At 44.5% G+C, this 25,442-nt stretch overlaps 1 protein-coding gene across 3 annotated transcripts in view; it reads right to left on the bottom strand.

Moving 5' to 3' along the window:
- pign (phosphatidylinositol glycan anchor biosynthesis class N) overlaps window positions 1-25,442 on the bottom strand; it is a 160,754-nt gene that overhangs the window by 2,400 nt on the left and 132,912 nt on the right. For 2 of the 3 annotated variants that reach the window (XM_033048957.1, XM_033048948.1), the window contains exons 28-29: window positions 21,743-21,795; window positions 843-1,108 (exon numbers count right to left, since the gene is read on the bottom strand). In XM_033048957.1, coding sequence (XP_032904848.1) covers window positions 898-1,108; window positions 21,743-21,795 — 264 coding nt within the window. In that variant the 3' untranslated portion in view covers window positions 843-897. Of the gene's footprint in view, window positions 1-842; window positions 1,109-21,742; window positions 21,796-25,442 lie in introns of those variants that run through there. The other variant, XM_033048965.1, reaches the window with a different exon arrangement.

The raw sequence follows: 25,442 nt of genomic DNA, 5'->3' as shown, positions 1-25,442 counted from the left end.
AAGGTGGGTGTATCTAATTAATAAAAATGACCGACTAGAAGTAAAAAGTGCTATTGTGGCGCCACCTGGTGCTTAGGCCACTTACTGTGCGAACCCTCGTCAGTCGGGGGCAGGGTCACGTGGCTGGGTTTGGCGGGAAGGAGTCGTCATAGGGTTTAGGGGTGTGCCCTGGAAAATATGACCGGGTTAACCTTCCCCTGTGTTTGCCGTTCTCTCTACTTTGTCAATAAAGATTTCTTTGTTTCACCACGCATGGTTTGCTTATACGACCGCCATATTATTCTATTTCTTTGAAATTCCAGAACACCAAGACACTAGCACTTCAGTTCAGTTCAGATGAGCTGGCAACATCAAGCTAATGTAGCATTGCATGTGACAACTAGGTAGGAGGACGATACGTACATGTTGTCACAGCTCTTGTGTGACAGGTGTGAATTTCCAAGAGTTCAAAGGGATTAACAGCTTAATTTTCATTTTGTAGCACAGTATGGCAAACAGAGGTGGAAAGAAGTGTGACTAACAGGAGAGGAAAGTGGTGCCACTAACATCGATTGCCAAGAAACTGGATGAACGCTCTACCATAACTTGCAAATGTACACACAATCTAAAAACACGTTACAAAAGACTGAGATAATATTTCTAAAGGATCATGTTCAATTCAATCAAACATTATACAAAAAAACATTTTTTACAATATTTTGTTTGCTAATACAGTATGCTTTTAGGCCTGTGTTTAAGAAGGAACTGCAGATGCTGGAAAATCGAAGGTACACAAAAAAGCTGGAGAAACTCAGCGGGTGCAGCAGCATCTATGGAGCGAAGGAAATAAATATGCTTTTAGGCCTATTTGATGTGTAGTTGTGAAACGAGCATTCAAATAATCCATGTCCCACCATTTCATAATGTCAAGGTTTGCTGAGGCTTCATGGAATGTGAAACTTTGAAGAGGTAACAAAGTGTATCACTGAGGTTAGGGCGGTGGATGAGTAGATGTGACTTACATGGATTTAAGAAAGACCTTTGACAAGATCCCACAAAGTAGTCCGGTTCAAAATGCTTAGATCCTTGAGATCCAGACCAAGTCAACAAACTGGATCCAAACTTGGCTCTGCAAAAGGAGACAAAGGGTGATGGCAGAGGGTTGTTTTACGATTGGATGGCTGTGACTAATTGTGTCCAACAAGGATTGGTGTTATTTGTAATATGCATGAAAGACCTGAATGTGGACATGAGATGCAGAAACAATAATTTTTTTCGTGCAGTTGGTGATAATGTAGAAGGTAACCTTAGGCTCCAGAGAGATATCGATGAAATGGGCTGAAAAATGACCAATGGAATTAAATCTAGATAAATGTAAGGTGACACAAGGAACTGCAGTAGCTGGTTTATAAAAAAAGACACAAAGTACTTGAGTAACTCAGCAGTTCAGGCAGCTTCTCTTGAGAACATGGGTGGTTGATGTTTTGGATTGGGACCTTTCTTTGGTGAAAAAGGATCCCAAACCAAAAGGTCACCTACCCATGTTCTCCAGAGATGCTGCCTGACCTACACCAGTAATTTGTGCCTTTATATGTGTGGTGACACATTTTAGGTGTACTAAGGAGGTTGGGATATACACCGCTAATGCTAGGATCTTCAGGAATTTAGAGGAGCAGAGGAATCTTAGAGTACAAGTGCAACAAACCTTGCCTGGAATAGAGCTATTCAGTTATGAGGAGAGACTGGATAAGTCCACCCTGTTCTTCTGGAGCAGACACGGTTTAGAGGGAAGAGCAAAGAGGTACATAAAATTATGGTAGACATAGATAGTGTGGATTGCAGGAAGCTTTTTCCTGTGTCTGAGCTAGATTAAACTCTTGTTTAATCTAGCTCAGACACAGGAAAAAGCTTCCTGCAATCCAGATTAAACTCTTGTTTAATCTAACCTCAAACTCTTGTTTAATCTAACCTCATACTCATAAAATCAGAGTATGACGTTAGAGATTTAGAGACAATACAAGGAGCGCCTTCTTCACCCAGAGAGTGGTAAGTACTTAGAATGCACTGCCTCAGGGGGTGCTTCAAACTGGGCCACTGACAGCATTTAAGAGGTATCTAGACGAGCACTTGAATTGCCTAGGCAATGGAGTATGTGCTGGGAGTCGGGGTTAATAGTGAAACGTGCCCAATAGTCAGTGTGAATGGTTGGGACCAATGACATGTTTCCATGCTGCACATTTCCATGATTCCGATTAGCATCTGCGTTTTGGGTAGATACAAGCCTGAAGTTCATACTGTAATGTTAAAGCTTTCCAGCTCATTTTCCTTCAGAAGTTGCTCAATGGGAAGGCCATGGACAGAGAATGCCATGAATATCAATGTTATGGTTTTTCACCTCCCAGCCCATTACAAACAATGGAGGGGTGAATGTGAACAGATTCAGCACGTCAGGGTAAGATTCCAGAATAGGTGGAAATGTTTTCACACAGAGAGTGGTGAATCTCTGGAACTCTCTGCCACAGAGGGTAGTCGAGGCCAGTTCATTGGCTATATTTAAGAGGGAGTTAGATGTGGCCCTTGTGGCTAAGGGGATCAGAGGGTATGGAGAGAAGGCAGGTACGGGATACTGAGTTGGATGATCAGCCATGATCATATTGAATGGCGGTGCAGGCTCGAAGGGCCGAATGGCCTACTCCTGCACCTAATTTCTATGTTTCTATGTTCTTCCAAACTATCCCTCTTCCCCCAATGATTAATAATGTTCAGCACATGAAGTGCAGGCAAAATATGTTCTCTTTAGCGAAACAGATGGGAGTCCAATGAAACCTTGAAAAGGGCAGGTAAGGAGTCACCTCCTTGGATCTGCAAAGCCCAATGGGCACATCCAGTAAAGTCTCCTGTAATAATTTGCCCTCCAAATTCTGCAGAAATAGAAGGAGCTGGGGGAAAGGCAATAATGGCTATAAACTGAATAGGATGCATGGCAGACATTTACGATAATATCACACATTTCAATCTATTAATCAATGTCAATATTGCATTCCAGTGACTGTGCAAGGGTTTTAAAGCTAATCTAAACTTTCCTCAAACTCACCTGATAAAATTTAACAAGCATAGTGGGCTGAATTGACCTTGAACGTGTTAATAAGATACATGGTAGTTGTTAAACATGCCAACTCTTGAGCTGGAGGTGAAAAGCAGCTTATATTATCGTCTCCAAAATGGGGTGTGGTGACATCCACAGCCAGTAGAACCTGATTACCATTTATTAAGGCAGAGTAAATTAAAACAAGTGATAGTTCTGTATTCTGCTTTCAGCAAATTGCATAGTTTATGATATGTACAGATAAATGTCAATGCTAACTCGGCAAAGTCATCTAAAAGCCCACAAAGCACAACAATGAATTACCACTGTAATGGAATTAATATAAACCAAAATTAAAAGAAACCTTTAATTCAATGGATAGGCACTGAAGTTTCCCCAGAGGTTCACCTGCATCTCCTCCAACCTCATCTATTGCATCCACTGCTCTAGATGTCAGTTGATCTACATCGGTGAGACCAAGCGTAGGCTTGGCGATCGTTTCGCTGAACATCTCCGCTCGGTCCGCATTAACCAACCTGACCTACTCAGCACTTCAACTACCCCTCCCATTCCGAATCCGACCTCTCTGTCCTGGTCCTCCTCCTTGGCCAGAGTGAGCACCACTGGAAATTGGAGGAGCAGCACCTCATATTCCACTTAGGCAGTTTGCACCCTAGCGGCACAAACATTGACTTCTCCAATTTCCGGTAGCCCTTGCTGTCTCCTCCCCTTCTCAGCTCTCCCTCAGCCCTCGGGCTCATCTTCCTTTCTTCTCCCCGCCCCCCCCCTCCCATCCTACATCAATCTGAAGCCCGAAACGTTGCCTATTTCCTTCGCTTCATAGATGCTGCTGCACCCGCTGGGTTTCTCCAGCACTTATGTCTACCTTCGATTTTCCAGCATCTGCAGTTCCTTCTTAAACCCATCATTTATTTATTTGCCTCTGTACTCCACAATTTGATATTTGTAATAGAAAAAAAATCACCTGTGGTTAAAGTGCACCTTGTCAGACTTTAATAAAGGCCATTTTTATGCATTTTGGTTTCACCATGTAGAAACGACAGCAGTGTTTATACATAATCCTCCCATTTAAGGGCACCATAATGTTTGCGACACGGTAATGTCATGTAAATGAAAGTAGTCATGTTTAGTATTTTGTTGCATATCCTTTGCATGCAATGACGGCTTGAAGTCTGCGATTCATGGACATCAGCAGTTGCTGGGTGTTTTTTCTGGTGATGCTCTGCCAGGCCTGTATTGCAGCCATCTTTAGCTAATGCTTATTTTGGGGACTCGTCCCCTTCAGTTTTCTCTTCAGCGAATAAAAGACATGCTCAATTAGGTTCAGATCGGGTGATTGACTTGGCCACTCAAGAATTGACCATTTTTTAGCTTTGAAAAACTCCTTAGTTGCTTCAGTAGTATGTTTGGGATCATTGGTAGACAAAAGTGCTGGAGAAACTCAGCGGGTGCAGCAGCATCTATGGAGCGAAGGAAATAGGCAACGTTTTGGGCCGAAACCCTTCATTGTCTTGCTGTAGAATGAACCGCTGGCCAATGAGTTTTGAGGCATTTGTTTGAACTTGAGCAGATAAGATGTGTCTATACACTTCAGAATTCATTATGCTACTACCATCAGCAGTTGTATCATCAAGAAGATAAGTGAGCCAGTACCTTCAGCAGCCATACATGCCCAGGCCATAACACCCCCACCACCGTGTTTCACAGATGAGGTGGTATGCTTTGGATCTTGGGCAGTTCCTTCTCTCCTCCATACTTTGCTCTTGCCATCACTCTGATACAAGTTAAGCTTCATCTCATCTGTCCACAAGACCTTTTTCCAGAACTGCGGTTGCTCTTTTAAGTACTTCTTGGCAAACTGTAACCTGGCCATCCTATTTTTGCGGCTAATCAGTGGTTTGTATCTTGCAGTGTAGCATCCGTATTTCTGTTCATAAAGTCTTCTCCGAACAGTGGTCATTGACAAATTCCACCTGAAAAGTGTTTCTGATCTGTCGGACCGTTGTTTGGGGATTTTTTTTATTTTAGAGAGAATTCTTCTGTCATCAGCTGTGGAGGTCTTCCTTGGGCAGCCAGTCCCTTTGCAATTAGTAGGCTCACCAGTGCTCTCTTTCTTCTTAATGATATTCCAAACAGTTGATTTTGGTAAACCTAGGGTTTGGCTGATGTCTGAACAATTTTATTCTTGTCTCATAATGGCTTATTTGACTTTCATTGGCACCGCAAGGCTGCGTACTCTACCCAGGCACGGAAATCGCTATCAAAACATGGGGGGGGACACAATTTCCTGGCGGCCGCTGTTAGGCGCTCCCCCCCCTGGTGAATGCTATGTACTTACCTTTCTCTGTTTCTCACCCGAGTGCAGGCCTCGTGGCTGTGAGTCTGGAATCAAGGGGTTAAAAGGCTCCTGTACCCGATTGGCCAAGCTGCGTCAGGTGAAGGGTGACTCATCTGAAGCTTAAATACCAGAGTCTCCTAGGATTCTCTCTCTTCTTCGTCGACCCTGACTTGTGAGCAGCCTGCTGGTGTGAGCTGCGGAAGGCCTGGCCACATGGCATAGAACTTTGTGTACTTTCACCATTACTTGTTAACAAATATTGAATTGGGACGGATAAGGGCTGACCTTAGTGTTTTTGTGTATTTTGTTTCAGGGTTATATCTCTTTAGGCAGGTTTTAGAGTCTCCGGTTCGACGGTCCATCACGTGGCTGGCTGGAGCACGGTTAAATTGTTTGTCAGTCCATCCATATCCCTGACTGGGTTGTTTAAATCAGGTTTGGGTTTTGTGTTCCATTGAATAATTAAAACTGTTTTTGAACTTGAACCTGGTTTTTGAATTATGTTACGCGGCTCTGAAGTACCTGCATTCGGGAGTCGTAACAAAATGGGGGCTCGTCCTAAGCTTTGAGGACCCTAGACGTTTTTGGGGGGTTTTTTGGTAGGCTTCTGGTGACTGAGGAAGTCTGTATGTGTGAGGGAATTTTTTCTTCCCTGCTTTGAGGCAGTCTGTGTTGTGAGGGAAAATTTTCTTCCCTGTTTGTGGTAGCATTGGTGCCCAGGGTTTAGCTGGTGGTTTGGTGCTACATTTGATATGGAGTTTAAAGGGAAGGACTTTATTGAGGCTCCTAGTCGGGAGTTGTTTGATAGATGTACGAAGGAGCATTTGATTTTTCTGGCAGAGAACTATGACGTGCCTATTAACAAGCATTCAAAGAAACAGTCCACTAAATCGGTGTTGTGGGCTGCGTTGGTGGAGGGTGGGGTTTTGCCTGGCTGTGCAGACAGTCCCCCACCTTCTGTTCAGCCTGGTCAGGACATGGAGGCAGTCATTAGGTTGAAGGAGTTAGAGCTGGCAATGAGAGAGGAGGAGACCAAAAGAGCAGAGGAGGAGACCAAAAGAGCAGAGATTCAGCTGCGTGGGGCTGAGGAGGAAACCAAGAGGGCAGAGATTAGGCTGCGGGAGAAGGAGTTGGATGCCTCCCGGGTTTCTTCATGGGAGCGGGAGTTTGATATGAGCAAGAACATCCGCCTGGTTCCCCCCTTTAGTGAGAAGGATGTGGACAAGTTTTTCACAGTGTTTGAACGGGTGGCTTTGTCCTTGAAGTGGCCTAGGGACATGTGGACCTTGCTATTGCAGTGTGTCCTTGTGGGTAAAGCACGGGAGGTGTACTCGTCTTTGTCTGTTGAAAGCAGTCTGGACTATGAGTGTGTGAAGTCTACTGTATTAAGGGCTTATGAATTAGTTCCAGAGGCGTACCGGCAGAAGTTCCGGCGCTTTAGGAAGTTTGATAGTCAGACTTATGTGGAGTTTGCTAGGGAGAAGGAGGCACTTTTTGACAGGTGATGCGCTTCTCAAGGAGTGAAGGATATTGGGCAACTGCGGGCCTTGATGATTATGGAAGACTTTAAGAACTGTCTCCCTGAGAGGGTTACTACTTACCTTAGTGAGCTGAAGGTGAATGAGGTGTCTAAGGCCGCGGTGTTGGCAGATGAGTATGTATTGACTCATAAAACTGATTTTGTTGGGCGATCCTATAGTTTTGGTGCAAGGCCGGTTGATCGTGGTGGTGTCGCCGGTGGCAGTGTCAAAGGTGTTTCTGTGCCTGCAAGTGGCAGCACGTTGATACAGGGGAAGGTCCGAGCTGATTAGGTTGACGGAAATGTGAGGACTAATGAAGGTCCTGTGTGCTACTATTGTAGAGGGAGAGGGCACATGTTAAAGGCGTGTCCCGTTCTGAAGCAGAAAAATGCAAAGCCTGTGGCTTTGGTGGGTACACAGAAGGCACCTGTGGTACCTGAGGTGCCTGAGTCTGATGAGTGTAGGAATTATTTTGCGTTCATCATGAATGGTTTTGTTTCTCTGGAGGATGGGGGTGATAGAGTTCCAGTATCCATCTTGCGTGATACTGGTGCTACTCAGTCCTTTATATTGGATAGTGTCCTGCCGTTTTTCTGGGGAATCATCGGTTGGGTCAAGTGTCCCTGTGGTAGGATTCGGGATGGATGGCATGGTAGTGCCTTTGCATACCGTGCGTCTCGAGTCCGAGTTGGTTTCAGGCCGGGTAACTATTGGGTTACGGCCGTGTTTTCCCGTTGGGGGAGTTTCTGTAATTTTGGGGAATTACTTGGCAGGAGGTAGAGTTTTAGTTACTCCTGAGGTGACGGCTGTTCCGATGGTGCAGAGTCCTGATAGATTGGCTATGCAGCATCCGAGGGTCTTCGCAGCTTGTGCTGTCACGAGGGCTATGGCTAAGAGCCAGGCGAAGTTTGGGGATGTAGTGGACCTGAGTGAGAGCATTTTTGGGGATCAGGATGATGGATCCTGTGTTGTGAAGGGTGTTTCTACATCTCAAGATGGGATAGTGTCTGGAAATGGGCCGGTGTCGCTGTCACGTGACCGGTTGGTTGAGGAGCAAAAGAGTGATCCAGGTTTATCTGATCTGTTCGACTGCGCGGTGCCTGAGGGGGATATGGATTCCACAGCAAAGGGGTATTTTCTAAGGGAGGGCTTACTGATGCGAAAGTGGTCTCCCTTGGATATATCTGGGCATGATGATTGGAGCGTGGTTGATCAGATTGTGATACCTCGTCGGTATAGGGACGAGATACTCTGTTTGGCTCATGATGGTCCTCTGGGTGGACATTTGGGGGTCAATAAGACGTATGACCGTATCTTACGGAATTTTTTTTGGCCAGGGCTGAAAAAGGACGTGAAACAGCAGTGCAGGTGTTGTCACATTTGCCAGGTGGCAGGAAAGCCGCACAAATCGATTGTTCCTGCGCCTTTATATCCAATCCCTGTGGTCGGTGAGCCGTTTGAGCAGATTCTAGTTGATTGTGTGGGTCCTCTACCTCGGACAAGGGTGGGCAACAAGTTTTTATTGACAATTATGTGTGCGTCTACCCACTTTCCGGAGGTGGTCCCTTTGCGTAGAATTACTGCCCCTACCATTGTGAAGTCTCTCACTAAGTTTTTTTCGTTGTTCGGTTTGCCCAAGGTTGTGCAGAGTGACCAAGGTTCCAACTTCATGTCGAAGGTTTTTGGTCAGGTAATGAAGTTGTTAGATAGTAAGCATTGTTACTCCAGTGCGTATCACCCTGAGAGCCAGGGAGCTCTCGAGAGGTTTCACCAGACTTTGAAATCTATGTTGAGGACTTACTGCCTGGAGTTTGAAAAAGACTGGGATGAGGGGGTTCATCTTGTTATGTTTGCGGTGCGTGAGGTCGTGCAGGAGTCTTTAGGGTTCAGTCCTGCTGACCTGGTGTTCGCGCATACTGTACGTGGTCCGTTGAGGGTCCTGAAGGAGAAATGGTTGCAGGAGGATACAAAACGTAGTATTTTAGACCACGTCTGTACCTTTCGGTCTAGACTGAGGAGGGCATGCGAACTGGCAATGGGTAATCTTGCTTCTGCTCAGTCTAGGATGAAGGACTGGTTCGACAGGAAGGCTTCTAGTAGGAATTTTTCTCCAGGTGATAAGGTCCTGGTGTTGTTGCCTATTCCTGGTTCCAATCTGCAGGCTCGGTATAGCGGTCCCTATCAGGTGGTTAAGAAGGTTGGTGAGAGGGATTACGTTATTGGTACCCCTGATCGGAGGCGCAAGACTCAGCTCTGTCATGTCAACATGATGAAGCAGTACCATGAGCAGGAGCCTGTGGAGGTTGATGGGGAGGAGCTGTGTCCTTCGGTTTCGTCTAAACCTGTTTTGGCTGCAGTGGTGCTGCCCCCTGACACTGTGATGTGGGTGAGGCACGGTTGTCTGTGGCAGTGACGCAGGGAAAGCTGTGTAACTCTGAGGCTTTGGAGTCGCTTCCCTTGCGGTTGTCTCATTTGACTGAAGTTCAGCGGGGTGATCTGCTTGCTTTGGTAGAGTCAAATGGGTCACTGTTCTCGGATGTGCCTTCTCAGACGTCTGTGCTGCAGCATGACATTGACGTGGCCGGTGCTGCGCCAATTAAACAGCATCTGTATCGGGTCAACCCTGACAGGCGCCATCGTCTAAGGAGTCAGGTTGACTATATGCTGCGGCATGGCATTTCTGAACCTAGTTGTAGTCCGTGGCGTTCTCCGTGTCTACTGGCTACGAAGGCTAATGGGGAGGACAGGTTTTGCACGGACTTTCGGAAAGTGAATGGTGTAACTAAGCCGGATTGCGTGGATCGTGTGGGAAGTGCATCTTTTGTGTCTAAGTTGGCCTTGTTAAAAGGGTATTGGCAAGTTCCTTTGACTAGGCGGGCGAGGGAGATCTCTGCGTTCGTTACGCCTGATGACTTTCTTCAGAACACGGTAATGGCATTTGGGATGCGCAATGCGCCGGCAACCTTCCAACGGTTGGTGAACATTGTATTGTCTGCTTTGTCCTTCTGTGAGGCATACCTTGATGATTTGGTTGTGTGCTCCAGGTCGTGGATCGAACACATCGGTCATCTGAAGGAGGTATTTCATCGTCTAGCGGAGGCAAACCTAACGATCAATCTGGGGAAGTGTGAGTTTGCCCAGGCCACGGTAACGTATCTGGGTAAGGTAGTGGGCCGGGGTCAGGTTCGCACTCTCAAGGAAAAGGTGGGGCACATTGTCGCATTTCCTGCTCCAACCTCGAGGACTGAACTCTGTAGGTATCTGGCTATGGTTGGGTACTATAGAGGATTCTGTCCAAACTTCTCTGCGGTGGCTGCCCCTTTGACGGATTTGCTGAGTCCGAAGGTAGCTTTTGTGTGGTCCGCAGAGTGTCAACAAGCCTTTGATCATACTAAAAGTTTTCTGGTGCACGCACCTGTGCTTGCGGCACGTGAATTTGAGCGTCCATTTAAGCTGGCAGTGGATGCTAGTGATCATGGAGTTGGTGGAGTTCTTCTACAGGATGATTCAGATGGGGTGGAGCATCCAGTTTCGTACTTCTCTAAGAAGTTTAATCGTCATCAGAAGTGGTACTCCACCATTGAGAAAGAAGCCCTTGCTATTTTAATGTCTCGGAATCATTTTGAGGTTTATGTTGGCTCCTCGAATGTCCCTGTCATTGTACGCATGGATCATAATCCGTTGGTATTTTTGCATAGTATGAAGAATAAGAACCGGCGGTTAATGAGCTGGAGTTTGCAGCTGCAAGACTACAACCTGGAGGTCAGGCATATCCGTGGCAAGGATAATGTCTTGGCTGACGCCTTGTCGCGCCAGTAGTGTTTTAGCTCCTGAATAGTTTCTGGGATTTGGTGGTGTTTTTTCTCTCTTCTTCCAAAACTTATTCAGTATCTTTGGATGGGGGTGTTAGGCGCTCCCCCCCCCTGGTGAATGCTATGTACTTACCTTTCTCTGTTTCTCTCCCGAGTGCAGGCCTCGTGGCTGTGAGTCTGGAATCAAGGGGTTAAAAGGCTCCTGTACCCGATTGGCCAAGCTGCATCATGTGACGGTGAATCATCTGAAGCTTAAATACCAGAGTCTCCTAGGAATCTCTCTCTTCTTCGTCGACCCTGACTTGTGAGCAGCCTGCTGGTGTGAGCTGCGGAAGGCCTGGCCACATGGCATAGAACTTTGTGTACTTTCACCATTACTTGTTAACAAATATTGAATTGGGACGGATAAGGGCTGACCTTAGTGTTTTTGTGTATTTTGTTTCAGGGTTATATCTCTTTAGGCAGGTTTTAGAGTCTCCGGTTCGACAGTCCATCACGTGGCTGGCTGGAGCACGGTTAAATTGTTTGTCAGTCCATCCCTATCCCTGACTGGGTTGTTTAAATCAGGTTTGGGTTTTGTGTCCCATTGAATAATTAAAACTATTTTTGAACTTGAACCTGGTTTTTGAATTATGTTACGCGGTTCTGAAGTACCTGCATTCGGGAGTCGTAACAGCCGCGCGCACGCGCATGCGCACACGCGAGGCTTCGACCGTGGGTCCTGTGCGCGGTAACATCGGAAGCTGACCGATTACGAACTCCAGCAACAGCAGCTTCGTCCGCCCCGATTCGTGAGGCTTCAATCGGCCCATTCGTGGGGCTTTTCAACGGCTGGCGAGGGCTTCAACATCGGGAGCCATGATCCCTTCGACGCAGAAATTTGACCGCGGGGCGGTGGAAGATCCCACGGCAGATTTTAAGCTGCGCCGCACCGGGCGATGAAAAGCCCCACGAACAGACCGATTCAAGCACCACTCTATGATTGCTCCACCAGGACGTCCCCCTCCTCCAATCACTGCGCTCTATCCTCAGTCCCACCCCCCTACTTCCGCCTCTGACCGACACCTCCCTCCTCCAATCATCGCGCTGAATCATCATGACACTCCCCCTCTCTGTGCCTCTGTGACACTCTCCGTGCCTCTGTGACACTCTCCGTGCCTCTGTGACACTCTCCGTGCCTCTGTGTCCCTCTCTCTACCCTCCTCCCTCTCTAGCCGCACCTGCGAGTTGGGGGCTATGCGTGAGTGGATAGGGCAGGGGATAGAAAGGTATAGAAGTGTGAAAACAACACACCTCCAGATTCAGGGACAGTTTCTTCCCAACTGTTATCACAACTAGAGAGCAGTCCCGAATTACTATTAACCTTATTGGAGACTCTCGGACCATCTTTGATCACTTTACTGGCTTCATCTTGCACTACACGTTATTTACCATATCATGTATCTGTACACTGGATGGCTTGATTGTAATCACGTTTTGTCTTTCCGCTGACTGGTTAGCACGTAACAAAAGCTTTTCACTACACATGTGACAATAAACTAAACTCAAGCTGGTTGCTGGTCGCCTTCTTGAGCCGCTGCGCTCCGTGAGGTGAGGGAGGTCCCACTGGGCTCTCAGTGACGAGGCTCCAGCATTCTGACCCAGTTCCCGCGCAGTGCTGTCAATGGGGGGTGATTGATGAGAGGGGATAGATTTCATAGAAACCTATCAGTTATAGCGGACAATCGGCAATAACAGACATCATTCCTTCTTTATGGTTCATTGTAACAAGGGTATCTGTACAGAGCTCCATATCACAAATGTGGTAACTTAACCATCAGTCAACAAATCATAGACCAGATCTTGTGGTGGATGTTGGGAATGTAACTGCAACCATTTAGCCATTTAAACTACCGTTAGTTCAGAATGGTAAAAGAATGGTTCAAATAAGTAAAAGCATCAATAGTCAACCACAACTTCTGCCTACTCTGACAACAGTGACTAAAATAAATGGCATGGCAAGGAAAGTTTATAATTTATAGTTCACTCACTGCATAACAGATCAAGTTTCATTCCAATTTGCACTTGTGCACTGATAATCCAGGAGTGTGGGCAAATTAACGAGAGGCATGTTCAAACCCCTCTCCCCCATGGTACCCAAGTTCGATTAATTCTGTAAATCTACAATGCAAAGCCAACATCAGCATCAGAGACCATGAAATGACCTGATTAAAAACCCAACCAGTACAATAAAGGCCTTAAGAGATTAATCAGTCACTCCTACTTGCTCTCCCATATAAGTGATCCCAGACTTACAGCCAAGTTATTGATTCTTACTTGCTTTTCGATTAGAGACCTTTCCCACCCCAGTCATTCCTTGTTCTCCCCACTCCCATCGGGCAGAAGATCCAAAAGCTTGAAAGTGCACACCACCAAACTTAAAAACAGCTTCTTCCCTTCTGATATCAGTCTCCTGAACACTCTTTGCATAAGCGAGTGCACAATCCAATTTTACTCTACATCATTGCGGACATTGCACTTTGTCTCTTGAACTGTTGTGTTACGATACTGTATTCTGTACTCTTTCCATCTTTCCATTTGCTTTACCTAATATACTTGAGTTTGGCTTAATTGTATTTATGTGTAATATTATCTGATTTGACTGATGGCATTCAAACAAAGCTTTCCACTGCACGTGACAACAATAAACCCAAGCTGAAATGCCACAATAGACTCATTCCATAAGTAATTTGAATAATACCCTATGGCTTTGCCTACAAGTCTTACATCATGCGATTTAATAACTAAAAATAAGGATGACAGCTCTGTTTTTTAACACCCTTGTAAAAAGATTAATGGACCATATCGTGCCTGGGAATAAATGAAAGTGCAAATCATTGGGAGAGCTGTCTTCATTAAAAATGTGGGGCACTGTAAATGACCAACTCAAAATACAGTGAGAACAAAAGATAATAAATTGCTTGGAGTGGAGAGAGAAGAAAACAACTTTCATCTTGCTTAGCAATGTAAAAACTCATTTAAGTCTGTTGATTACCAGGAAAAAGGGCATGTTAGAGAATGAACTATGATCTCCAGTTTTTTTTTATGGAATAGGGCACTGTGAAATCTCAACGAAGGATTCCATTCAAGCCCTCAGGCCTGACCAGGCTCTTTAACAGAACCATTTGATTCAGTCCCACACTCCAGCCTTTCTTCATAACCTGAAAATCTGACCACGTCAAGTAGACATTCTTGTGTTTTAGGCAACATGCAATTAAATATGATTACACCATCCTTATTGGTGGTGCGTATCAGATCTCAAACGTGTGTAAAGACATTTTTGCCTCATTCACAGTTGCTTCATCACTGGGGAGGGTCATCCATAGGCTGCAGGTCTCACAAGTTGCAACAATGTTGCCATGAATTCATAAAACAAAGTTTTATCCTGATAATAGGATCCTTCTGGGACCATAATGTTGGAAACTGCAAAATTTGCAGCCAAACTCCCTTCACACTAGCCCAGTGGTATGCCTAATAGTAAGATTAAACGAGAACTTACCAGTTTGAAGTTTGATCTTTATTTTATGAGGAGTAACGTTGAGGGATTACGTGAAGAACCCGCCAGGACGCATGCGTGTCAATCTTCAAAGCAGCGGTGTGAAATCACAGATAACAGTAAATTAACTGAACATAGTAAGATTAGAGAAATAGGATACCAGTTGAACTTTATGATCGAGGGTGGGCGTGGAGGGCACGTAATCCCTCAACATTACTCCTCATAAAATAAAGATCAAACTTCAAACTGGTAAGTTCTCGTTTAATCTTACTATTTTACTTCAGAGTCACGTGAGTGACTACGTGAAGATTTTAAAGCTCTGTGATTTCATGCCGTGGAAACGAGTCCAGGCATCATACACAGCATCAGTGGGCCAATGATGAGTGAACATTAATATAGCATTCAGACATGAGATAGATATAGACATGTTGATGCTATTGATGAACAATAGTGGGAATCGTAACCTCCCTCAACCTGGAGGAAGTATGAACCATACCTAACATAGAGTTGGCAAATACCCCCGATCTGGCAATGGGTTTATTCTGAATATTTGTACAGATTAATAGTTTGACGATCCTGCAGCCGCTAGGATGTGGTCCATAAGCCTGCTGCTGAGGTATAGCGGTCCTGGTAGAATGAGACTCAATTTCAATGTACACTCCTGTATATGCCAGACCCATTTAACCCTCTGGAGAAGGTTCGTAGTGATTCCTTCTAACGAGGTTTTATGTAACTAACAATATTGCTAGTCAGAGTCTATGAGGCTCTTAGGGACCTTGACATACTGGTGTAGATGCGTGATCACATGCAACCCAAGGTCCATGGGATATGCAACATCTAGTTTGGTCTGTGTCCCTGTCTACTCTGCTTGACTAATCATAAACAAAACATGTTATTATAGCCCACAGATATGATCATTCTATCCAGTGTAGCAATGACTGGACCCGTTGCGCTGTACTCAATGCTATGGCATAACCACTAGTACGTGAGTTTGACCAAGGACAGGGATGTTGCTGGTGCCTATCGGCGAAATGACGTAGCACAATGTTAACAACCCATATCTCTGCGTCCCTAGGCCTAGGAGGTTTTTAGTTGATGATACCCTTCATAATCTAGACGTCAGAGGGTGAGACCGGAAGGAGTGGTTTATATACTCCGCAGCCAAATGATGAGGAGGTACTTCAGGCACAGTAAATGGAATTTTAACTCGATGTTATAATCCCATAAAACTGAATTTCAATGTGTCAGTCATCCGTGCCGAGTTAAACGTAAAGAAGAATAAACAATACTTCCCATCTCCTATTCGGTTTGCTGCTATTTGGTGCTATCCCTGCAATCTGCAGTGGGCACTCCTAATGCTTATGGTTAGACAACCCGAGCCGCAGGAAACGGTCTCTCAGAGTCTGTAAGTCTATGAATTGATTAATCATGCAGAGGATGGTTTCAACATCACAACTGAACCAGCATCTTTTTTATCCGGAAATAACCATGTAAGGTTTTATGCTCATTCCCCACATCAGCGGGAATCATGGGTATATAACCCAGGCAGGGACTATGAAACCCGGAAGCGGGAATCTTGCTGAATTTTGCAAGACCCGTCTATTGAGGCCAAATGGAGGAAGACATAAAGAACATTCCTCCCTTGTGTAGCGAGAATGCACCGTTCGCCACTAATATGCCTTGTATTTTTTGCAACTGTTGATTGAGCCTGGATGCAAGCATCTCAATCGTTAGTGTTCCATCAATCCACAATGTTATTAAATGCTTTGTGATCACACATTCATTATGTGTTGTCATTGATTTTGCATGATAATACACCAGTGCTAAATGCGGTTAGGTAAAACTATCACCGGATACTTTGATTTGATTGTACCTTTGTGATTAACATATACCACCACCAAAGTGTATCACCTTGGACTTGTGCTTGCAGGTTATGCATATCCACATGCCCTTTAATGCACAGAATGCACCTGGTGTCCATTGGCAGTTGATACCATAACTGAACACTTGATAACTCATGCTAATCCCATCTGCCTCCGTAACTAGAGATGGTATTAGTAGATTTCCCATCTTTGGGCAATAGCATCAGTTTGGAAATGACTGAAGATTTACAGATGATAGGTTTTTAGTGGAGCAACACTGAATACTGTTCGTCCATCATTGTGACTTTGTTAGTTTCAGCTGAGAATAGCAGAGGTCTAATCTTTTGTCTCAGAGCTGGTCCCAGACAAATAAATGGTTTGATTGTATCCCAATAATCAATAGTTTCAGTTGGTATCAACTTAATTTGAATTTAACTGGATGGGTGAGAACCTCAATTTCTCAAATATAGCTATGTGGCTGATAAGGCTAATTTAGTAAAATACAGTATGTTCAATATCATCCAGATTGGCCATGCCACTTATTTGTTAGCTCTGTGCAGTCGAAGCACTGATTGTAGTGATTTGGTAATAATCTGGAAACTGAAGTTAGCCCATTTTGCAACGCTACTGAGTGTATCATTGCCTCATCCAGTTAAATTTCAAATATCTTCTGTGAAAGGAAATGATCACATGGAAGTTATTCAGAAATGTCTATACTGCACATGCGGGTTGAGGCTGTTGACATTGATCAGTCCACATCCGATATTGTGAGCCTGCCTTGAAAGGCAAACTCCACCATACCTGTTGTGCAGTATAAACTAATCTTATGTTATCCCAAACCAGTGTAAATATTCAAACCAGTTTAAGTATTACCAACTTGTATCCGTGACGGGAGACGTCATCGATGTGGCTCCTTATCTTTATCCGAATGGGAGGACTTATGCAACCCGACCCAGGAGCTGCCTCAACCATGTGTGCATGATTTTGCACTTCTGCTCCTGGGAGGTAGAGGAGCTCGAGTACGGGGTTGGCGCATCTTCCAGGAAAACCGTTCTGGGCTATGGCCTAAAAAGACCTTTGTCCTGGTTGTACGGCCTTCAAGCTTTCACCAGCTTCAGTGCATCGTGGTTTGCTGGTGGGTGCGTAGGGGTGCTGCCGCCGGAGATGTGAGGTCTTGTGTGATGATGTGGCCTTCCTGAGCCCAATGGCCCTCATCGAGCTCCTGCTGCTGGTTGTATGATTCCTGCACCCCCTGCACACTTGTGGTATCTTCAGCCAAAAACCCCTGTCTTCAGAGTCAGCCCAGAAGTGACTCCTAATGCTCCCCTCTGTCGAGGGAGATGCATTATGCAGCCCTCAATAAGGTGCTGCCTTGGGCGTCCTAGGACCCCATGGTGACTAGACTCCATATACCGGAGCATGTCACATTGGAGCATCTGCTCCATCAACCGCTCTATGCGGGATATGCGATCACAGTGCTCCCGCCGGCGGTGAGTCTTCACAGCCCGACATGTCCGTGTCTTCGGGCCTGTCCGACTTTGCTTGGCCTTCCCGTCAGTCTGAGGTGTCGATTCCGACTGTGCAGGTGCCAGGTCGGAGACTGATGATCGATTAGCGATCCAGGTGTAGCCAACCGCTGCTGACTGCCCGCACTCCCGCGGTCCTCCGCAGTCAGTCTCCATTTGGACTTAGTCCATGGTTCATTTCCTGTAACACATCCTCACAGAAATAGAACTAAACAACCTGAGAGTAAAGAATTTACCTGCAGGTCCTGTTTTAAACCTTCTGCTGCGGGGGCAACGCTCCACCCCCCTTTGAGCTTGGTCTCGAGGTCCTTGTATGCAGCCGGGGTTCCCTAGTAATCGGGCCTCCCCCCCCCCCCCCCCGCCGCGCTGGGTATCCCCGCGGTTCCTGCGAAAGGGATAGCCGCGATATACATTGTCGGGTGGTATCCCCGCTGTATAGGTGCCACTGGCACCAGTATGAAGCCACTGGCTCCAATGCCAACGGCCGGAGAGACGATTTCTCCGCCGCCCGCTACCCATATTTCGTGGTCTTTCAAGCGGCTGTGTGTCGGGTTATCCCCGCTGTGTTTCCCAGGTGCTGGTAATATGAGGCTGCTGGCTCCAACGCCAGCGGCCCGAGACGTGAATTCACCGCCGCCCGCTCCCGCATTCCACGGTCTTAAAAGCGGCTTATGTCGCGGGGTATCCCCAATGTTATCTCCCCAGGAGCCACCAGCACCAGTGAAGCTGTTGACTTCAATGCCAGCGGCCCGAGAGGCAAATTCACCGCCGCCCGCTCCCGCCGTCTTAAAAGCGGCTATATGTCGGGCGGTATCCACGATGTTCCCCCCCCCCCCAGGTGCCACCGGCACCAGGGTGAAGCTGCTGGCTCCAACGCGAGCGGCCCGAGAGGCGAATTCACCGCCGCCCGCTCCCGCATTCCGCGGTCTTTAATGCGGCTATATGTCGGGTATGCCCGAGGTCGTGACCGGTATTCCCTTGACTGGGTCCTCCGGACTTCGCCCCGGGCTTTAACAGGACCTCTAGGTAGAGGTTCCTGTAGGAAGATAAAACCTGGAAAAAGTTTAAAAAACTTACCTTCAGGTCTGACTGTTGGCAGGAGAATCACGTTCACCCTGCCAGTCGTACGCAATACGTTAGACGATATGACACGCATGCGTCCTGGCGGGTTCTTCACGTAGTCACTCACGTGACTCCGAAGTAAAATTTAACATCTTATTCAGAAGTGGTGCAAAGTTTACCAGAATGACAATTAGCTAACGGTACTCTTTTTTGGTATTCTGTGGATTTGTATCATTTGCAAGATTCTCCAGCATGCAGAAGTATACGAGTCCAGATAAACCTGAGGTTACAGAAAATTTAAATAAGCGAAACTAAAGCTATGTGGCAGAATAAATTGTCATTTGAGTCTTTGAAAATGCTCCAACTGCAAGCTTGAGATCCAAAATGCTGATCATGTCCTGACCTACAATCTCATTCAGCCATCATTCCTGTTCTTGCTGACCCATATAGGCTCTAGATTTAGCAGTGCACCAATTTTAGATCATCATCTTTGTTTATTTTTCACCTCCGCCTTTTCAAAACCTCTCTGGATCTACATCACTTAGAGGCCTCTATACTCATTCAATTCTGGTCATTTTTGCTCCAATGCTGGCAATTATACTGCCAAGATTTTAGCCTTCTGAATTACCTCCTCTAAACTCTCTATCTCCGTTGCTTCTTTCTCTTGCTGCAGGAATGTTCCTAAATATTATGACCTCTTAACTATCTGACCAAGTCACTTGTCCTAATATTTTCACATGACAAAATATAAAATTTTGTTTGATAATCATTTGTGAAATAGTCTTAGAGTCATACAGATGTAATCAGACCTTATGGTCTACACTAGTCCCACCTGCAAGGGCTTGGTCCATATCCCTTTAAACCTATCCTGTCCATGTCCCTGTCGAAATGCTTCTTAAACATTGTGATAGCACCTGCCTCAACTATCTCCTCCGGCAGCTTGTTCCATACATCTACCACCCTTTCTGTAAATAAATTGGCCCTTGGGTTCCTATTAAATCTATCCACCCTCACCTTAAACTTATGTCCTCTGGTTCTCAATTCCCCTACTCAAAAATATTCCGTGCATTTACCATATCTACTCATCTCATGATCTTGTACACTTCAATAAGATCACACGTCATTCTCTTGCCCTCTAAGGAATAAAGTCTTAGCCTGCTCAACCTCTCCCTATAGCCCAAGCCCTCAAATCCGGGCAACGTCCTTGTACATATTATTTGCACCCTTTCTAGCTTAACATCTTTCCTACAACAGGGTGACCAAACTGAACACAATATTCTAAACATGGCCTCACCAATGTCTTGTACAACTGTAACATCACTTCCCAACTTCTACACTCAATACTGATTAGGGCCATTGTGCCAAAAGTCTCTTGACCATCCTATCTGCTTGTGACGCCACTTTCAAGGAACTATGTACCTGCACTTCTAGATCCCTCTACCATACAACACTCTCCAGAGCCCTGCCATTCACCATGTAGGTCCTGCCATGGTTTGATTTCCCAAAAAGTAACTCCTCGCATTTCTCTGTATTAAATTCCATTAACCATTCCCCAGCCCACCTGGCCAACATCCTGCTGCAGTTTTTCACAACCATATTCGCTATCTACAATACCACCCACTTTAGTGTCATCTGCAAACTTACTTATCATGCCTTATACATTCTCATCCAAATTACTGATATAGATGATAAACAGCAATGGACCCAGCATTGAACCCTGAGGCAAATCACTCGTCATCGCTTTTTGAAACACTATCTCCCATGTACAACATAGTCCTATGCTATCTATCCCTAATCAGCCCCTGTCCATCTAAATGCATGTATATCTTATTCCTCAGAACATTCTCTATTAATTTTCCGACCATAGATATTAGACTTTGAGATTTTTCACAATGCTAAGAGCACAATACAAATTTAAACTGCTGATTTTACAGGTAATCTCAGTGTTTTTCATGCATCAAAACACAAGTAATTAACTGATTGTAGATTGACATTACCCCATAAGAGGTACAGTGGGTTGCAGTGGAGTGGGGTAAAATAGAAGGAAGTTGTAGAGAGCAAGTAAAAGTAGAAAAAATAGTATTGTTGTTACCTTTAGCTGTTAACTATGCTGATAAATTACATCTTTGGTGTTGAGTTACCGGCATCATGCCAATTACATGTACATACAACGTCGCTCTCAGGTGGAGAAAGGACATCTCAACTCAAGGGTATAATTAAGTGGTTACAACTAAATACATACAACATTCTTGCTAATTCAGTCAAGTTAAATGTTTGTAGCATTTATTTATGCTAGCAAATATTGCACCAAACCTCAATGTCTCAGATTCCGTAAATTGAATAAAATAATCAATAGAAAGTCATGTCTCGCTAACCAAATTGAGTGCGTTCATTCATGGTGTTAATAAGCTTTGGCAGCCAAGTTAGGATATGTTACGTACAGATGTCATTCTAAAATCACTGTTGTGCTTCTGAGAAAAATGCACAATATTAAATATTGCATAACCAGTTAATAAATCAAAATAGCAGGCTTTGATGGATTTAACATTGATTTCGTCCAAAGTTCTTATAAGCTAGTAGAAATGATTCAGTTCTGATTCATAGACTGGTTTGAAATCTATGATGAGCAATCCAGCACCTTGAGTGTATCTGATCTAACTTCATTTACACAAGTGTCAAATCTACATCATCCATATTTAACGCAAGCATCGATATATGTTATCATAAGGTATAGGTTACTACATGCTGAATTTTACAAAACAATTAGACTTTCAACGTGGATAAATAGACTTGCCAGAAAATGAAATGCTTACTAACCCAGATATTTACATTATAGAGGTTGTGTAACTGAGTGATATTGGATCAGATGTTAATCAGGAGGACAGAAGACCAAATAATTTGGTGACAGGTATCTTACAGAAAGCATACAGTATGTATGCACATTATATTAAAACAATTAAAACATCAGCAGGATATTAAAAACAATTCAAAAATTCACCTACCTAGTTCCAATGTCCAGCCAACTTCCACTGTCTTTAACCAAAAAGAAAAAATGCTGCAAATGCAAATGTATATATATCAACATCAGAAATGCCTGCCATTGAGAAACAGCAAAAAGGCTATTTTTCTTCTACAAACTTATTCGATACAAAGAAAACTATCATATTTGAAAAATATTTTTCCTGACAATCACCACATCTCCTTGCATAACTTTGCCTCGTGAAAGCAGCAAGTGTGATGCACGTCCAACTCATGACCAGAAAATCAGGATGCATTGGATCAGACATGCACCGAAATTTCCTTGACTCTTTTGGAATTACTCTGCCAACACCAGTACCCTCCACCGTCGCTGCCCCACCCTTCCAACTGAGAACCTAAACATAGAAACATAGAAAATATGTGCAGGTGTAGGCCATTTGGCCCTTCCAGCCAGGGCCGCCATTCAATATGATCATGGCTGGTCACCCAAAATCTGTGCCCCGTTCTGGCTTTTTCCCCATATCCCTTGATTCCATTAGCCTGAAGAGCTAAATCTAACTCTCTCTTGAATCCATCCAGTGAATTGGCCTCCACTGCATTCTGTAGCAGAGAATTCCACATATAACGTAACATGCCTGCTCAGGAGTTCTTTTCAAATAACAACTGTGTTGCATACAGTGCCCTCCATGATGTTTGGGACAAAGACACATCATTTATTTATTTGCCTCTGTACTCCACAATTTGAGATTTGCAAAAGAAAAAATATCAAAATCACCTAACAAATTCTGCTTTTTTTCCAAACTTCTTGCCCCAAGGAGGTCCCAATCAATATTGGGAAGTTAAATTCATCCACTATGACAATCCTGTTGCTTTTACATCTTTCCATAATCTGTCTACATATCAGTTCCTCTATCCTCTGCTGGCCATTTGGAGGCTTGTAGTATAATCCCATCAGAGTTCTTGTTCCCATCTTATTATTTAGCTCTACCCTCTACTCAGTAGATGAACTGTCCAGTATATCCTTTGTGAGTGCAGCTGTGACATTGTCCTAGGTAAGGACGGCACGGTGGCGCAGCAGTAGAGTTGCTGCCTTACAGCGCCAGAGACCAGGGTTCAATCCTGACTACGGGTGCTGTCTGTACGGAGTTTGTAAGTCCTCCCGTAACCGTGTTGATTTTCTCCAGGAAGCTCTGGTTTCCTTTCACACTCCAAAGACGTACAGGTTTGTAGGTTAATTGGCTTGGTATAATTGTAAATTGTCCTTAGTGTGGATAGCCTTGTCGGCTCCGGAAGCCACGGTCTCGAGTAGGGAGGCGGCCGTTCCAGGGTTCCCATGCCGCTGAGAGGACTCTCCCGACGCCGGAACATCATCACCCGGCGAGGACGGCCTGGAACATCGGGCCTCCGTAGAGGCAACTGTGGAGGCCTCAATAGGCCCGACAATGGCTGGACATTGGGGATGGGAATGGACTTTGTGCCTTCCCCCATAATGGGAACCATTGTCGGGGGATGTTTTTATGTTAAAGCTATTTATTATTGTTATGTTTGTATTCTTTCTTATGTGCTGCATTGGCAAAAGGAATTTCACTACATCTAGGTGCATGTGACAATAAATCAGCGCGGACTCGGTCTGCCAATGGGCCTGTTTCTGCTCTGTATCTTCAAACAGTAACCTCCACCTCTTACTACTCTGTATCTCTAAACTAAACCTCTTAACTCCCTACCTATCACGTCTGAAATATCAAAACACTGGAACATTGAGTCGCCAATCCTGGAAAGCTGAGCTATATCTTTGTAATGGCCACAACATCATACAGATCCAGGCTCTAATCTCAACCCCTTTGCCCCTAATACTCTTTGCATTGAAATAAGTACACTTTATGTCATCAATCGCAACATGTTCCTGTTTCTAAGATAGACAACATATAATTCACAAAATGCTTGGGTAACTCAGCAGGTCAGGCAGCATCTCTGGAGAATAGTGACATTTAGGTTCAAGATCCTTCTCCAGACTGAGAGTCGGGGAGAGGGAAACTAGAGGTATGAAAAGGTACAGAACTAATCAGAGCAGGCACCTATGTTTCTGATTCTTCCTTTGAGGTTTTCTTGTCATAACCTTATTTCAAGTGTAAGGGAAATTAATTCTTTTTTTCCCAGTGTTTGAAAGCAAATCTTCGATGTTTTGTGAAAACAAAATCCCCTCACGGAGATTTACTCTGATATTTCACTGGATACATTTTTTGTCTCAGTTTGTCCCATTAAAAAATGAAAGCACAAAATTATATGTGCTCAAACGTGTCACATCTAATGACATGAACAATGATTAATTGAGCTGTCACTTTAATATTCACAATCAATGAAAACTTGTTTGGTGAAAAGTCAGAATTGTTTTTGGGCCCAGATTGTTCTTTAAATATTTTCATGGTACATTTCAATGTAACCCACAAAAAAAAAACAAGCATTAATTTCCACTGAGAAGATACGTGCGACATGGGATGTATATTTGGATCCAACTTATTTAATAGTTGGATCCAAAGAGATTTAAGCCTTCTATCGAATGCAAATCTGACCAAAAATAAGGGACAGCAAGTTTCCCTCACTCTGAGCTGCCATAATTTCCATGCATTTAAATATTTGAAGTGAATTGTAGACTCTGGACATCAGAGATTGCTTTCAATGGGCCTTGTACGTTAATGGGGGTTGGGGTGGAAAAGAGATCTTCAGCAGCTAAAAGGACAGGCACTATCTCAGTAAGTCAACCAATGGAAATAGGTTGCCAGGGCACGGTGCCAAATCGTACAAGTCATTTACGTTTTCCCAATGTTTGAAAAAATTCAATGATTTAATGAGGTTGGGGAAGATAACAGGAGTGAGCTACTTCCTCTGAGAATTCATTGCACCATGTATGCGTACCACTTAAAGTATTGTGTGTTCTAGTGCTGTAATTGCTTGTCATTACTGCCCGCGCAATGCCCATTATATTCCTAGCTCTCTCTTTTGAATATTACTTTACTCACATCATTACAATCGCTTTGCAGGGAACAAAATTACCCCTGTCATTCATAGGGCATCACATTCATTATGTGTTGTTAACTTACATTTTACTCTAACCATAAAAAACACATTGAGAATCCTTTTTTTGCATATTTTGTCAAACAACTACAGCAATGGCAATGACAAAAGAGGAAGATTTTGATAGCCAGTTGTAAAAATGTGTTTCTTGGGATACTGTGTATTAGTCTGAAGAAGGGTCTCGACCCGGAACGTCACCCATTCCTTCTCTCCAGAGATTCTGTCTGTCACGCTGAGTTACTCCAGCTTTTTGTGTCTTTCTTCGGTTTAAACCAGCATCTGCGGTTCCTCCCAACACATAAATATACAAGGCTTGCAGAGGGTCAAGATTTGGTCAATCCATGGGTGGAGGAGGTGTTGTCAAATTAAACGCTTTAATTCAACTGAAGAAAACCATCAGCAGAATAGACATTGAAGGGTAGATTCTTCGATGAAAATGTTGGTCACTATGGACCGCGTGGTAGATTAAAAGGCAGCTGCATCTGAGGTGCCGACTGAGGCAATGAGTGTAGAAATAATCTGTACTTCCTTTATGGTTGTACATCCTATTGAGCTGTTCTGGAATGAAATCCTCAGGTCTCCAGTTCAGATGGTTATGGGTTCAAGTCCCACTTCTCAGCACAGAAATCTAGCTCAATATCTCAGTGCACA

This window comes from Amblyraja radiata, chromosome 2 (assembly GCF_010909765.2).
Source record: "Amblyraja radiata isolate CabotCenter1 chromosome 2, sAmbRad1.1.pri, whole genome shotgun sequence".
NCBI lineage: Eukaryota > Metazoa > Chordata > Chondrichthyes > Rajiformes > Rajidae > Amblyraja > Amblyraja radiata.
This window is presented reverse-complemented; position numbering and strand designations above follow the sequence as displayed.